This window comes from Nelusetta ayraudi, unplaced genomic scaffold, assembly GCF_046127955.1.
Source record: "Nelusetta ayraudi isolate G7.1 ecotype Tasmania unplaced genomic scaffold, CSIRO-AGI_Nayr_v1 ptg000114l, whole genome shotgun sequence".
Classification (NCBI taxonomy): Eukaryota; Metazoa; Chordata; class Actinopteri; order Tetraodontiformes; family Monacanthidae; genus Nelusetta; species Nelusetta ayraudi.
Genome location: NW_027466164.1, coordinates 138,731 through 154,459, shown reverse-complemented (window position 1 = coordinate 154,459; position 15,729 = coordinate 138,731). Strand labels below are relative to the sequence as shown.

At 44.4% G+C, this 15,729-nt stretch overlaps 2 protein-coding genes and 1 long non-coding RNA gene across 6 annotated transcripts in view; 2 read left to right on the top strand and 1 right to left on the bottom strand.

The window, feature by feature from the left end:
• LOC142903596 (sodium-driven chloride bicarbonate exchanger-like) overlaps positions 1-8,533 on the top strand; it is a 36,640-nt gene extending 28,107 nt beyond the window's left edge. For 2 of the 3 annotated variants that reach the window (XM_076049318.1, XM_076049319.1), the window contains 11 exons: positions 1,344-1,449; positions 3,137-3,298; positions 3,723-3,836; positions 4,511-4,672; positions 5,237-5,488; positions 5,951-6,019; positions 6,108-6,281; positions 6,529-6,651; positions 6,772-6,836; positions 7,119-7,232; positions 8,358-8,533. In XM_076049318.1, the coding sequence (XP_075905433.1) occupies positions 1,344-1,449; positions 3,137-3,298; positions 3,723-3,836; positions 4,511-4,672; positions 5,237-5,488; positions 5,951-6,019; positions 6,108-6,281; positions 6,529-6,651; positions 6,772-6,836; positions 7,119-7,232; positions 8,358-8,433 (1,417 nt within the window). In that variant the 3' untranslated portion in view covers positions 8,434-8,533. Of the gene's footprint in view, positions 1-1,343; positions 1,450-3,136; positions 3,299-3,722; positions 3,837-4,510; positions 4,673-5,236; positions 5,489-5,950; positions 6,020-6,107; positions 6,282-6,528; positions 6,652-6,771; positions 6,837-7,118; positions 7,233-7,557; positions 7,596-8,357 lie in introns of all 3 variants that reach the window. The other variant, XM_076049321.1, reaches the window with a different exon arrangement.
• A 3,752-nt stretch (positions 8,534-12,285) lies between these two features.
• LOC142903602 (glucagon-1-like) lies at positions 12,286-15,635 on the bottom strand. Of its 2 annotated transcripts, none has more exons than XM_076049335.1 (6): positions 15,397-15,635; positions 15,190-15,307; positions 14,534-14,689; positions 13,665-13,781; positions 13,017-13,169; positions 12,286-12,779 (listed from the first exon to the last, which is right to left on the bottom strand). In XM_076049335.1, exons 2-6 carry the CDS (start codon positions 15,285-15,287, stop codon positions 12,755-12,757), a joined length of 549 nt encoding a protein of 182 aa, XP_075905450.1. In that variant the 5' UTR covers positions 15,288-15,307; positions 15,397-15,635; the 3' UTR covers positions 12,286-12,754. The 2 variants fall into 2 exon arrangements, with proteins under 2 accessions (XP_075905450.1, XP_075905451.1); XM_076049336.1 differs by having other exon boundaries at positions 15,190-15,304.
• On the top strand, positions 13,067-14,722 carry LOC142903603 (uncharacterized). Its single transcript, XR_012929267.1, has 3 exons — positions 13,067-13,173; positions 13,403-13,496; positions 14,593-14,722. It is a non-coding gene; the product is annotated as an uncharacterized LOC142903603 (long non-coding RNA).
• Positions 15,636-15,729: the final 94 nt, after the last annotated feature.

Below are 15,729 nucleotides of genomic sequence, written 5' to 3'. Positions count from 1 at the left end.
AGAAGGTCATTTGAATTATTGATTACCTTTATGAGACCATGCCAGCGATGGACAACTGCCAGCACCTCATCAACATTGACAATATTTTGACTTCTCTACATTCGTACCTCCTCAATGATGTTGCAGTCGGGTTGAATGTTCCTCATCCTCAGTGTTATTACACACCATAATATTAGAAAAGATATGCACAGCATGGGTTGTTACCTTGCTGCAGGCTGCCTGAGGAGTTTGAAGTCACTCACTTTCTTGCTGAAGTCGTTTTCATGTCATGCATGTGATATTTTGACAAGTGCTCTCAAGTCCTAGATGGGCAACTTTATTGACTTTGATTTCACCAGAAGAAGAAGAACAAAAATCTCCTATTGACACTTCAGCATTATTATTGTGGAGTACCTGATAAAGTGTTAACACGACGTGTAATCGGTCAAGAACAACAATCGCAATTGTCATTTTTTTTGCCGCGTAATAATGCGACAGATGGCGCCGCAGAACAGACAACACATGGGCCGTTAACACGGAGATGGATTGTATATTTATTTATTTTTGCTTGATGGCAAGTAAGTCCCGTGTTGAGTGTGTGCCACCAGAGCGACTGACTGTGTGTGAGGAGAAGAGGCCTCCTCCTGTGTGTGTTTTTTCACTTCTATTCTGGTGGAGTGGACAGCAGGGGGAGGCTGACATTTCGCTTTACCAAATGCCACCAGCAGTCGCTTTATACCCACCACATTTGATTAGATGTGGTGTGGAATGGAGAGCGGCTCTCATTAGTTCTTGTTATTACATTTTGCTTCGTCTTTGCACAATATATTGTTGTTTTTCCAATGTGTATTTATATCCATACATCAAAACTTCTGGTCACATGGTATGCAGGGGCCTATACCAGCAGTCCTGCAGGGTGGGGGGCGAGGGTAGGGTTAGGCAGGGATTACTCCACCTGTCTATTTCAGGGCATTGAATAACTGAATACAAAACTGACTACAAAATAGTCATGAGAAAACAAATAGAGCCATCAGATTTTTATTTTTTTTTCGTATTTAGCAGATAGGTTGTGTTTTAGATCACTGAGGAAACAAGCAAACACTAGAATGGTTGAAAAGCCCCACTAATATCACTTCATGGCAGGAATAATGAAACTATTGTCATGCATGTGTTTTGTGACGTGTGTTGTCCAAGGTTTTTGGCGAATCACTGTTTGCTAATTCAAGCGATTTTACGTTATGCGATAAATAGTAGATTAAAATACCTGCAGCAGATATGGTTTCTAATGGAGAAAGGAAAGTGGCCCTGACACTTCCATCTGGACGTGTGTGGCGCTGGAAACACTGAGGTCGGTCCTCTTGCAGGTGCGCCTGTGCCGAGCCCCGGAATCCCAGCAACAAGACCCTGCAGTTCTGGGAGGAGAGGAACATCACGGCGTCCCAGGTGAACTGGACCATGCTGGAGGTCAAGGTAAGGATCCACTCACACGCAGGCTGTGGGAGGCTGCGGTGGCAAACGATCTCGAGCGTCTTTAAGATCAAGCGATAAAAAAAATAAAAAAAACGGTCCTACTGAAGACGGATGAGGACACCGCCGGAGTAGCAGATCTGCATCTTGTTAAGCTGTTAATAAAGCGGAGCAACCCGCCCACAAGTCGTCGCCTCGTCTCACTTAGCACGCACTTTAATTCTTTTCATTTTATCCGCCACCAACCCCCCCCCCGCACCCCCGAAGTGGCGTCATAAGTCTAGGCGGGGATTAAGAACGTGTGGGCAGGATTTGACGGGATTTAGCCGTGCGGAATGAGCATGCAGATTTGGCACGAAGAGGGGATTCACGCGCTGTCGCACACAGACTGGCGCTTCCAGAGGTGGCAGCCTGCCTCACTCCCACACACACACACACACACACACACACACACTCAGATGTAGTCAAATGTAAAGCACCCGAGGTAAATAACACGGAAGGCAGCCGAGCAGTCCAACCTTTAACCCCATTACATTATTTATTCTCACTTCTTTCACATCTGAACATCACAAAAATGACTTGTCCAAATTAGACCCATTCCATTTTCAAACGAGCCGAGTCTTGATACAAACGCACACCTGATGTTTTGCAAAGCGACTTCAGTCTGGTGGGTGTAATGCATCAGAATTGGTGGAGGCAGGACCAAGATCAAAAGATGCTCTGGACCAAACAAGCATGGCAGCTGATGGAGCAGCTGATGATCAGTGGAATATAATATTATATGTACTATTATCAGTGTTGGCGAGTAATCTATTACTAAGTAACCCACTAATGTAATTAAACTACTTTTTTTTTTTTTTAGTAACAGTGTAATGTAACGGGATTACTCTGCCAAAAATGGTATTATATCAAAATGACTTCATCGAGTCACGATTCCCTTACTTTTCTGAAATATTTTGCGAGCTAAAAATGACGACGCACCAAAGCAGGCATGGGGGCGGCAAAAGAAAAAACAGCAATTGTATTTGATAGCTGGAAATACAAACATTATTTCGAATTCATCTCGTCGACATGAATATTGTGGTTCGTTGTGTGCAGGAAACAAGATGTTCTCAACAGTTACTTTATCTTTTTGAAAGTAAAGTAGTTAGTTATTGATTACTTATGAAACAAAGCAGTTAAAGAAGTAATTGGATTACTTTTTAAGGAGTAATCAGTAGTTGGATTACTTTTATGGAGTAATCCCAACAGCGCTGTCATTATGTACTGTATTATAAATAGTTTAATTGTCCTAGGAGTGTTGGGAGTATTGTTAGTAATAGTATTCGTATTGACTACTGTGAATACGGTGTACTATTTGTCTTCATCTGCTCATGTTGTCCACTTAAAGGACTTTTTGCATTTAAATTATAATGTGAACAACCATGAGAAAAAAAATAAAAAAATAAAAATTGCACCATGTAGTCTGAGAGGTATTTCAAATTTGAAATGTGAAAGAAATTGTTCCCAAGGTCTGCAGACACTAACTCACCACTGACATCACGTCCATGCCATCCTCTCCACCACACCTCCATCATTTTGTCTCTGCCACCGCCCTCCCTCTGTCCTCCTTCATCTCCACCACCATCATCCCCACAATCACCATCACCACCATCATCATCATCATCGCTGTGTCCTCTGGTGTCAGTAGGAGTGCGAGACGTTGCACGGAGACTTTGTGGGCACCGCCTGCGGACCCCACGGCCCCTTCATCCCGGACGTCCTCTTCTGGTGCGTGGTCCTCTTCTTCTCCACCGTCTTCATGTCGGCCTTCCTCAAGGAGTTCAAGACGAGCCGCTACTTCCCCACCAAGGCACGTATCGGCTCCCGGTGGCGCCCCGCCCCCAAACTCGCGGCCGCGCAGTTTTCCTCTGAATGTACCAAAGCTGCAGAAAAAAAAACAAAGCGAGATGGGCCTCATCAGTGCCGCAGCTCTGTTTACTTCTCACTTTGCGAAGACGATGAAGTGATGGTGAAACCGGCCTCCTTTGCCATGTCTGTTGAGATCACACTGCCACCTGCTGGTTGTGCAGCGGCGCATCGAGAGCGCCGCAGTCCTCGCTGGCCCTCTTTGCACGCAATCTCTATGATTCATGGCCGCGGATGTCTCCGACAAGGCCAATATGTGGCATGATCACAATGATGAGGGATCTGCAGCGCACCGCTGCCACCTGGTGGCTCTCGGTGGAGCTCAAGGGGCGAGACTCTGAACGTCCACTTTCTCTCTTCTCTCTCAGGTGCGGGCCATCATCAGCGACTTTGCCGTCTTCATCACCATCCTCACCATGGTGCTCGTGGACTACGCCCTGGGCATCCCGTCGCCCAAGCTGCAAGTCCCCAGCAAGTTCAAAGTGAGTCTGCGTGTTTTTCGTTTCCGAGACAGGAAACTTGCTCATGTGTTACTTTCTCGTGACAAAGGTGAAAGAGAATGAAAAACATGCTTCATGATTTGAGTGTTTTCAGGATTTCATGAATGTTTTTTTTTTTTTTTTTTTTTTTTTTAACAAAATGGTAGTTTAGCAAGAAACTGGTAGTTTGATTTGTTGTTTGAAGCTGAAATGTTTGAGCACAAGGCAGTATAATGTAATTTTAGGCAGCTGTGGAAAGTTCCCATGCAAAATCTATGAACTGCAGTGTTTTGTTTTGTTTTTTTAAAGAGGGTGCGTGACAACAGGCCAGAGGTGCTGCAAAAATAATTAGACAGCGATTTGAATTATATGTGGCTTTTAAATTTAAATTATTTAGACATTTAATATTGTAAGAAACCGAAAACCGAAATCTCAATGAAAAACTTTTTTTTTTCCGGCAGTGCATGTGTGTGAGACAAAGTTATGTGGTTGTGTTATTGAATGTCACAGATGTATTGATCTACTCTCCTCTGTAATTAGCACCAACTTTTACCAGCTTGTGCAGAGTGTTTTGGATTGTTTGACCTGGAGTGACCCGCTCATTTTGTGCACTTCCTCAACCCCCCCCCTCCTCCCACCCCACATCCCCCACCCCCCACCCCACTCTCGACTGACAGCCGACCAGGGACGACCGCGGCTGGCTCATTAACCCTGTGGGGCCCAACCCCTGGTGGACCACCATCATCACCTTCATCCCCGCCCTCCTCTGCACCATACTCATCTTCATGGACCAGCAGATCACGGCCGTCATCATCAACAGGAAGGAGCACAAACTCAAGGTGCGCTCAAAGAGTCTTCCATTTAACATTCAGCTCACACAGCCAGAAAACATCTCAACAGTTAACTGAAAACTTGCATTTTATTGTTTGTTTGGCCAGTAGGGACCGCCAAAGTTTGTTACAAAAAAGATTTTAAAAAGCCAGCCATGAAGCCAAACCTTTTTTACAGTTTAAATATCTCGTAAAAAGGCAATTTTTGTCTGATTTTGTCACATTTTGAGTAATGGCCTTGAAGTTTTGGGTGCGGTTAAATTTCAGAAGCCAACTGTTGTCAGCTTCTCAACAGGTGAGCAGGAGTTGAGCCACTACACTGCAATGCTCCAATTATTGCCCACCCAATCTCCCAATTCAAAACCAACCAGAAGCCTGGAATGATTCACTCTGTGGTTCTAGTGGTGTAATGATGGATCAGACACTTTAGTTTATGCAGACATGAAGTTCACGTTCAAGTGCATACGGCTGCAATCTGGAATTTCAATCAGCCACACATCCAAATGTTCTAACTTTTATCACAAAAAGTCACTTTTTCTTTTTCTCCGCTGGCCTCTCCCTGTCAACCTGCAGAAAGGCTGCGGCTACCACTTGGACCTGTTTGTGGTGGGGGTGATGCTGGGCGTGTGCTCGGTGATGGGCCTGCCGTGGTTCGTGGCCGCCACCGTGCTGTCCATCTCGCACGTCAACAGCCTGAAGCTGGAGTCGGAGTGCTCGGCGCCCGGCGAGCAGCCCAAGTTCCTGGGCATCCGGGAGCAGCGATTCACCGGCCTCATGATCTTCACACTGATGGGCTGCTCCGTCTTCATGACCTCTGTGCTCAAGGTTAGGGAAAGTCCTGATTCTCCTCTTGGCAAAAAACATCTTTAAGGGGCCAATAAGAAGTGTTTTTTTTTTTTTTTTTTTTGCTCCACCACTAGAGAGCGCAGCAGATCACAAATGTTGGGTGGATGTCGATGCACGAAATGGACATAATCAAAAACTCTGCTGGGTGTAACCTTAAAGCCGCTACCATGTGTCATTTAGATTTATTTGTCCAAATATTAGCAGAATTCTGTGTGCGATGCAGGTCCGTCACCGATCGCAGTCCCCTCGGAAACACGACATGCTAACAGAAGGCCATCCTTCTGATTTGGGGTTATATCCAGCAGTATTTTGACTTCACGTACCAATTTTTTTACAGCGATGAAAAAAAAAAACGTTTATTGCCCCTTTAAACCTGTTTTTTTCTTGGCATAAAATAGGAAGCAGTTTTAGCCTTGATGCTAAAGGTGTGTCTTCCCTCAGTTTATCCCCATGCCCGTGCTGTACGGAGTCTTCTTGTACATGGGAGCGTCTTCGCTCAGAGGCATCCAGGTGAGCCGAGGTTCATCCCCGCTTTGACGGAACCCATGGAGAAAACAGCCCTGAAACCTTTGTTCTGTTTCCTCTCTGTTCATGGTAGTTTTTCGATCGCCTGAGGCTGTTCAGCATGCCGGCCAAGCATCAGCCAGACTTCATCTACCTTCGCCACGTCCCGCTGAGGAAGGTGCACCTCTTCACCATCGTCCAGCTCAGCTGCTTGGTCCTGCTGTGGGTCATCAAGACGTCCAGGGCCGCCATCGTCTTCCCCATGATGGTAACCACAGCTGCAACTCTTCAGTAATTCATTAATCAATGGATTATTAATCCTTAATCTCGTTGCCGCCCAAACATTGGTTCTGCAAGGACGCTTAATGTAACGTACACCAGATGTTTGTTTTTTTTTCTTCTGCTGTTTCTGCTGCTGATGTCGGATTTTATTTTAATACGTTTTCGTCTCATCAGAAAAATAAATGTACACTAATCAATAATGCGGCCGTCACGCCGTCACTCTGCCGCTTCAGGTCCTGGCGCTGGTGTTCATCCGCAAGCTGCTCGACTTCATGTTCACCAAGAGGGAGCTGAGCTGGCTGGACGACCTGATGCCCGAGTGGAAGAAGAAGAAACTGGAGGATGCGCAACAAGAGGTGCGACAGCGTTGGCGCGACGTTTGGCCGCCGATGTCGAATCAAGGGAAAAGAATCAAATGAATGAATGAATGCATAAAAAGGTGTTGTTGGACGTCACCTTCTCCCCTCTCTCCTCAGGAGGAACACAGCATCATTGCGGAGGAAGAAGGCATCGTACAGGTTCCGCTGGAGGGAAACTTGAAGTAAATCCCTTTTTGTTCTGCTGTTGTTTTCGTTGATGTTGTTTCCTTTTTACAAGCTCCTACATGTCCAACAGGATGCACTTGTCAGTCCTGGAAGAAGTGTGAGCAAATGAAAAAGATCCATAGATTCGTGGATGGATTCATTCCTTGAAATTCAAAATTCAAATTCATTCAAAATTCACTCTTCTGTCAAAACCTTCAAGTTCTGCTTTTCTTCAATGACTGAAGGCACATGTACTCTTTTCTTTAAAACGCACTCTTCCTCCCCTCGCCTTCCTCAAGGTGTGACCCTGCCACCGTCAACATCACGGACGAGATGTCGAAAGGCTCTTTCGGGGGCGTGTGGAAGAGCGTCAACCCTGCCGAGGCCGCCAAGAAGGAGCCGAGCGCCAAGAGGTGTGTTGACGCGTGTTGTGTCGTTCACATTCCCCACCTGTTTTGTTTGGGGGTTTTTTTTCGCTCCATGGGGGTGAAATAAAATAAAATGTGAAAAAGCCAGAGATACTGTTTGAACACGGTGGCAGGTGTTTATTGTTCTGCAGTTACGGAACGTTTGGCTGTGTGTCTCTTCCAGGAAACGGAGGCGCTAGTGTGTTTAGAAAAAAAGAGAAAGATAACGTGTTTATCTGAGAGCGGCCCTGCCCTCTGCCACGTTCCGCACAGGCTAGACTAACATAGTGTCTCCTGCCTGCCTCTCTCATTCCACTCCTCCCCCTCAAAGCTCCCCTGCTTAACCTCTCAGAAGATGCAATCCCAGAGGTAAGTCCTTCCCCAGTCCCCGTCATTGGCATGGAGAGTGTTTGTTGCATGACGGAGGTGAATCACGGTTCTGCTTGATTCGTTTTATGTTTTTTTGTTTTGTTTGATTTTATTTTGTTACGCGCGAGCAGTGAACGATTGTCGACGGACTTTGGAGATCTGCGTGCATGTTTTTTTTTTTTGAAAGAGAAACTGTCAAGTGTCTGCATGCCTTAAAGTGGATTGTCAGTATCCCACCATGTGTGTTTTGTCAAACATTGTGGGGTTATGGTATGGTATCGGGGGTTCGTTGGAAATCTTTGCATGCAAAATTAATTTAAAGGGGCAACAAGCTTTTTTTTTTAACCACTGGAGAGCGCATCTGAGCACAGAGCGCATCCCCTTCCTAAGCCTCACAACACCCACTGAGTGAGCGAGGGTAAATGTCAAGCCGTGATGTAAGCGTATGACTGGGTGTATGTTATACACACCCTTCCTCCCTCCCTCTTTCCCTGGTGAAGAGGGATGTTTGCTTCTGCTCTCTGTGTCTCGTCTTCTAAACAAGGAGCGGATGCTTTTCGCGCCGACATTCACGCATGTGACAGAAACCACCTTGCGCTTTTCTTTTGTAGTCTCCGATCTTACACTGATGAAAATTGCTTATTGCCCCTTTAATCAAAGCTAGCAAACACATTCGGCAGGAAGTTTTTTTATTTTTATTTTTTGCAAGGTTCCTAATCCATCTGTTTTGATTGCATCTTCCTCCCCCTTTCTCTTGCGCAGCAAATCCAGCGGCGGTGAGAAGCGACACAAGCGCCGGAGGCACGACAAGAGCTTGGACAGGGAGACGAGTTTGTGATGATGACACATACTGGCGGAGCCACTGTGTTGTCGACTCATAAAAATAAAGAATAATAAAAAAGAAAAAGGAAAAAAAATAAGTGTAACACAAAAAGAACCTATACCGTGCCACACTCAATCACCTTTGTACTGTGCTACACTGTGTTTTCTCTCTCTCTCTCTCTTTTTTATTTGTCAAGTTTGTGTAAGTTGTGTAAATCGAAGAAAGAAAAAAAAAAAACAACAACTTTTGTTAGACACAGTATTATTAACACCAGGAACCGGGACACATTTGTGTTTTTCTTCTTCTTCTTTTTTTTTTTCTTCCTATGTATCAATGTTTGGTGATACCAGCAGCAAAATGAGGCCGTAAATTACAGCTGTTTGTTCTAAGGGCCAATTTGAACATTTTAAACAATTTTTAACCACGCTTTATTTGTATTTTATACGGGGGTGGGGGCTTCTTTTTTTTGTATTTTTCCAACAACAATTTGTGTCCCGCCCCTTGGGGGAAAAAAAAAAAAAACCCTGCCGCCTGCGCGCGCACCAAAAAGACGTGTGAATTTTGCGCGCTCCCGTGTGACGTGTTGATTAGATGCACCCGCGTGTAGAAGACCAAACAAACGAGTAGAAGACGACGTGTCGCCAGCAAACTCTTGTAATTTTTTTTTTTTTTTTTTTGAGGTATTAACTTTACATTTTATATACTCTGTATATTTCAATGTTTCCGTGAAAAGTGACAGCGCACAACACTCCATCGTCGTTTCATCGCAGTGTTTTCATGTCTTCCCTCCCCCTCCTCCCCCCTCCTCTTGTCGGAGGCTTAGCTCACTGCAGTTAGCTTGGCGCAAGGATGGAACAATGCTCTCTCTAAGTTCTACAAAACTACGTCCTGTGCTCACTCAGTAAGACAAACCACTCCTACAAATACGTTGTTTGGATAACGTATGTCATAAAACAAAGAAAGAAAGAAAGAAAGAAAGAAAAACATTGCACTTAGCTTGGTGCTAGCTTAGAGTTGCCAACCGTCCCGTAAAACAGAATTGTCCTGTATTTGACAATGAATTGGTGCGTCCCGTTGAATGGATACGGGACGGGCTTTTGTCCCGTATTTCTGAGGTGTCTCGAAGGCAAATTGATTTTCCATGCAAGTAACGTTTGTTTCCATAGAGTTTGCGTCCAAAGCCGTAATGTACGTCGCTGCAAGGCAATAACGTTGCGCAACCCATTCACAACAGCTACGGACTGGCTGCGCAGCTTGCGTAGAGTAGGCTATGAATCAGGATCGCTTGTTCTTTTCAGCTTCGATTTATTTAATTCCTGTGTAAAAAGCCATCCATCCTGCACTTTATTGATTGTTTCGTAAAACATGTTCAATTAAAAGATTTCAATGTCATTTAAACATTTAGCTTATTTCTAATGTCTATTTATTCACAAAGCAGTTCAAACTATGTGAACCATATACTTTTTCGAAACCCTATTTTAAGATTACGATTTACCACTACTGGCGAGCCACTGACCTGTGATGGTCATGGCCCCGATGACTGCGGGGGGGGGAGGCCTCCTTTACTTTTTCCCGAATGAAGGTTGGCAACACTAGGCTGGCCGTAGCTTTCCATGAAGTCTAGACGCTAACGGGGCTATTGTATTTTTAATTGAGTCACCTCAGAGGTCCTGAAGGCTTCTGTGCTGAAATGCACAATTTCCGCACAAAGTTATTATTCATGTTTCATCTGACGTGGTTATGATATTGTCAAACTAGCATGACGGCATAGTTGAGGTACTTTTAGTAGCTGCTGCTACTCGGGCTTTGGCTTGATCCAAAAACAAAACAAACTTGGCAAAAACGCTGGGCGGTAAGTCGGCTGTACAGAGAGCTTTTTTTGTTTGTTTGTTTGTTTTTTTTTTTTTTTGTGTTTTTCCACCTCCACAATTATACGTCAGCTTGTCAGTAAGTGTCATCCATGGACGTGTGATCTCCTATTTCCGAAAGAGCCCTGATGTGTTCGCATCCCCGAAGCTAATTGTTAACGAAAAGAGCTCCCCTGCATGCCTACGGCGCCGACTCGGCTGCCACGCTGCAGGACCATGGTTACTTCTAGAGATGCAATAAAAAACCCTTTTCTTGGAAAGGGCAACATGTAATAAATGGTAAAGAGTCTTAACAATGTATAATACATAGTATATTTTATTCATGTAAAATGTTACTAATATAATACTAATGTGAAGTCAGTGTTGAAGGCAGGTTTTTGTTTTTATTTTTATTTGTTGTAGATGTTCTTTTCCCCATTGTCTAATTGATGGTTTTAGTTGATTAGGGAAAACTAATAATAACAGGTCAAAATTATATCAGTATCAACCGTTTTGACCACTTCTGTGTGGAATTCTGCCTTAAACTTGGTAGTAATAGCTGTACACTTTCTGTTTAATAATTTAAGCCACCTGTATAGAAGAGTAAAATAAAAGCAACCCTATCAGTTCGGATCAGTTGTCACGTGGGTCGTTTCACGGGGGTGAGAGTGAGAGCGAGCGAGTGAGCGAGTGAGAGAGAGAGCAGAAATAAAGATGCGAAGAAAACTCCATCCGGCTCGTGTCATGCTTTCTACATCACTGCGCTTCTGCTTCTTCACCCGGTGCACTGGGCTTCTATAAATGCACATCTATATGGACTTTTTTTTTTTTTTTTTTGCCAATAATGTATCCATCCCTTATTCCACAGGGTATCCTCGTGCTGTAGCTGACTTCCCTTCCCTTCACCTTTGACCTGAGACTCTTCACACCTTTGACCTGTTGGTAAGAAAGACAGTGGCCCTCGGGCCCAAGTGTCCCATGGGGCTGCAATACAGCGTTCTGAGCCTCGTCTCTTCACCATTGATTCTTCCAGTGAAACCATTGACTGCATGTAGAGATCAGCAGTTGGAAACATAGAGGTTGGCTTCACGTCAGCGGCATCTTGACTTTCTGGTTGTTGTTTTATTTTTAAACAGGAAGAGCCCATATTTGGATTTGTGGGTGATATTACTTCTTTTTTTAGACTAACTTTTCTTTTCAACCCTTTACTAATGGAATGAATTTAGTGTTTTTTTCCATATTGACAGCCATCTTTTCCCCCCTTTCATTTATGGTCTTTTCGCAACTAACTTTGGCAGTCCATTCTGGCTAAACAATAGAAGGCAGGTTTTTGATTCTTCCTCTTTGGCCTCCGTTTTGGAACTTGGAAGCTCCAGCCATCTTTATATACAGTCAATGAGTGAGACCTGAACTCTAAAGGTTGTAGAGGCAGTAGGTGGCATTGTGGAATTGGTGATTTTCTTCCTTATGGATTTGTTCAAAGCTCAACTGTGTAATATTTGGAGATTTAGAGAAGAAACTGCAACATTAAACGGTTACATTTTAGATCGCAGCACTCTTGCATTCACCCTCCCTCTCGCAAGCTTGCCAGTGGGCTGTGGTGACCTTCGCACACAAACCTGGATACCTCGTCCGCCTTCTTCTTCTTTGGTTTATTTGAGGAGACGAGCGTTCACCCTAAATAGGAAAATTATGAATCAGGCCAAATTTTACTCATTTGACCTTTAACCTTTAACCTTGCACACACACACACACACACACACACACACACACACACACACACATTCCTTTGTTGAATCATATGTATATCTTCATATATATTTATGAGAAATAAGAGAAAAATTATTTGCAACATCCTTTTGTCAGATGTTGCACAAAAATGCTTGTGAGCTGCTGGATTGCACTGGATCAGGTCAGGACACTTGGATTAGCTTGCACTGTAACAGAGCGTCCCTGAGCGCCGTTTTGCCCTGGAAAAAACCTTTTTAATCCCACAATCCCCCTTGTTGTGTCTCAGCACTGCACAGAGACCATCCCAAGAGTTACCACCTTCCAATGATGCCACGACGCCACACTGAGAAACTTTATTTTGCAGCTCAACAATACACAGTGAAAACCTACTACTACTACTACTACGACTACGACTACTCGCACACGGTCCTGAGATTTTAGCCTCGTGTTCTGTTTTTGTCTCTCTAAAAATATAGTAAACAATTTGTAGAAAAAAAATAATCTCCTTGTTATTTTTCTATTGTTTTTCTCTCTCTGGTGCACCGTTTAAAAAAAAATGGAAGAGTGGCATTTTTTTTTTTTTTTTTTTTTGGCCAATGCCTTTACATCGAGTAGAAAGTGTAATTTGCAATGTCACCCTGTGGTGCGACTTCGCAAAGACGCAGAGCGGCGTGGCCTATCTGTTGCTCACGTTATATGGCTTTTGCGTGCAGCAGGGAGAGTTGGGCAGGGTTGGTGGGGGGTCGTGGAGGTCCGGCTCACTGGTCCTCTCGCCTCTTCTGGCTGCAGAAATGGAAAAATGATACTTGTAGTGGGGAATCTCCCTGGACGTGACGTGACAGATTAATAATAATAGTAATAATAATATTATTATTATGATTATTATTATCATTGTTATTATTATTATTATTATTATTATTAATAATAATAATAATAATAATAATACTACTACTGGGACTTTAACTTTAATTTAACTAGAAAACCTCAAAGTGCTACAAGAGTAATAAGAGTGAGTGGTACCTCTCCCCCGAAGGCCTGTAGTTCATGGCCCACAGTATGAGCTCCTTTGCCGCCATGGAGTCCAGCACCTTGTTGACGTCGCTGGTGAAGCTCCCGTCCACGTGCCTCCTGCTGAGCAACGCCGTCACCGCCGACCTCCTGTGCGTCTCAGATCTGAGTACGTACACAGCCGCACGATGTCACGTGCGCGCTCGTACGTGCGCGTGTGTGTGTGTGTGTGTGTGTGTGTGTGTGTGTGTGTGTGTGTAAGAGAAGAAGCCGTTGCCGCCACCAGGCAGGTTTCCTTTTTTTTGTTTCTTTTGATCGGTGCTTGATCGGTGCCTTGAAGTGATTTGTCATTCATTCATTCGTTCATTTATTCATGTTGATTGTTTTTTTTATTTCAGCTCCCCCCACGCCGAGATGTGTTTTTTTTTTCACTTGGAAGCAATCACCTCACGCAATCATCGCTCGCATGAATCAACACGGTGAAAAGTTCAGGTGATTTATTTTGCCACACGACACACGGAAAAACATGGGGAGGGTGGAAATGGAGAGAGAGGAGCGAGGGAACGGGAAGAGTTTCTGGCTCGTCACGCCGGAATCAGCAGCAGGAGGAGGAGGAGGAAGTAGAGGAGGAGGGGGGGGGGCGGAGGAGTGGAGGCCTACTCTCTTCTGACTTGTCCGAATTTGAGCCTGTCGACAAACTCCTTGATTGCCTGGTCCTTCAGGTAGGAGCTCACGTCGCTGGTGAAGGTGCCCTCAGTGTGCCGCTTTTCGGCAGCTCTGGAAGAGAGGGGGGGGGGGGGGGGGGGCATTTAGCGTTTCTTTCAGTCAAACGTCACATCTCAGGAAGGAAGGAAGGAATAGTCGGGGCTCAGAGTGTATTGCATTAAAGAATGTGCTGTTGAAATCATATCAGCCCTATATGTATGTGTGTGTATATATATATATATATACATATATATATATATATATATATATATGTATATATATATATATGTGTATATATATATATATATATGTATATATATATATATATATATATATATATATATATATGTATATATATATATATATATATATATATATGTATATATATATATATATATGTATATATATATATATATATATATATATATACATATATATATATATATGTATATGTATATATATATATATATATGTATATGTATATATATATATATATGTATATGTATATATATATATATATATATATATATATATATATATATAGACATACATATCATGGCTTCGTGGGACTGCCCATGAAGCCATGGCCCAATCACGACAGCTTTGCAACCCACCAGTTGAGAAACGCCCTTCTAGACCCTACCATTGTTGGACTGGGTGACCTTTGACACTCTCAGACTCGAGACCAGTTAATGTGAGTCCTTGCCACATTTTGGCAAAGCATGTTAAAATCGGCCCTCAAATTCTGATGTGTATTCAGTCCCAGGCACAAACCGTCCTCACGCTCTTGAGTGTTTTGTTCTGAAACAATGTGTTTCACCCACCCGCTCCGCTTGTTGTTCATCAGCCACCGCACAAAGTCCTGCGCCTTCCTGTCCTCCAGGTACTTGCTGTAGTCGTTGGAGAAGGTTCCCTCCGAGTGCCTCTTGGCGTTGGACAGCTTGGTCGCCTCCTCCCTCAACGTGTCATCCTCCTGGAAGCTGTGGCCAGAAGAAGAGGGAGGTGAAGTTGAGGTAAAGACCTCGACATGGAGGAATGTCTCTCTATCCAGCACCGGCAGCCTCTTCAAGCATAATATTCACAATCTCTAACACAGATTTTTTTTTAGGGGGGAAAGTACAGTAGATTTATTTTGTGTGTATATTGACACTCACAGAGAGAAGAAATATTCGCGTGATCATTTTTCTCAGGTAAATGGATCATTTGACTGAAAGTACAAATCCATTGCCTTGATATTCTTAAAAATAAGCCAATCCATCCGTGAAATTGAATGAGACAAAATGAATTTTGCGCTAGAAATGCCCAACAAAGTGCAAACACAATGACCTCAAACATCGCCCGCCCCCCCTCTAATGGCTCATGCCTTACGCGGTGTTTGTACATCTTAATCCCACACAAGATGAGGAAATAAAAAAAGAATAAATCCACGTCTCTGAATCTTAAGTCGCATCTTTGACTCGTTCACACGGGTTTTGCGCACCTGGAGGCGTCGTCCGCCTGGAGCAGAGGGACCTGCGAGCTGCTGTGGAAGAAGCCGAGGACCAGGAGGATTCCAGCCAAGGAGTGGATGCTGTTCATGGTTGGAGCTGGCACTGCTGCTGCTGCGGAGCCACGCGCACACACAACGACAAAAGACGCAAGAAGAGCATGAAGTGCTGGATGGCGGGAAGATGGGCGAGTCGACGACAAATCAACTCACCTTTGCGTTAATTCCAAACAACGGTCCGTTTAGTTCCTCCAGTGCTTGTGTGTGGTGTGTGTGTGTGTGTGTGTGTGAGAGAGAGAGAGAGAGTGTGAACGTGGCCCACCTTCCTCTGCCCGCCGTCTTATATACCGTAACTGGGAGGGGAGGGGAGGGGAGGGGGTTTGGCTCGGCCCAGGTGGGCCAGTTTTCCCTTGGCCTGGCCCACCACCTGCCCAATCCACCCCCCTACCGTCCCCCGTCCCCCCATATCGTCCCCCCTGCCCATTAGATGCCGGCCCAGTAGGCACGCTGGCCGAATCAACAAGGGAGAGCGCT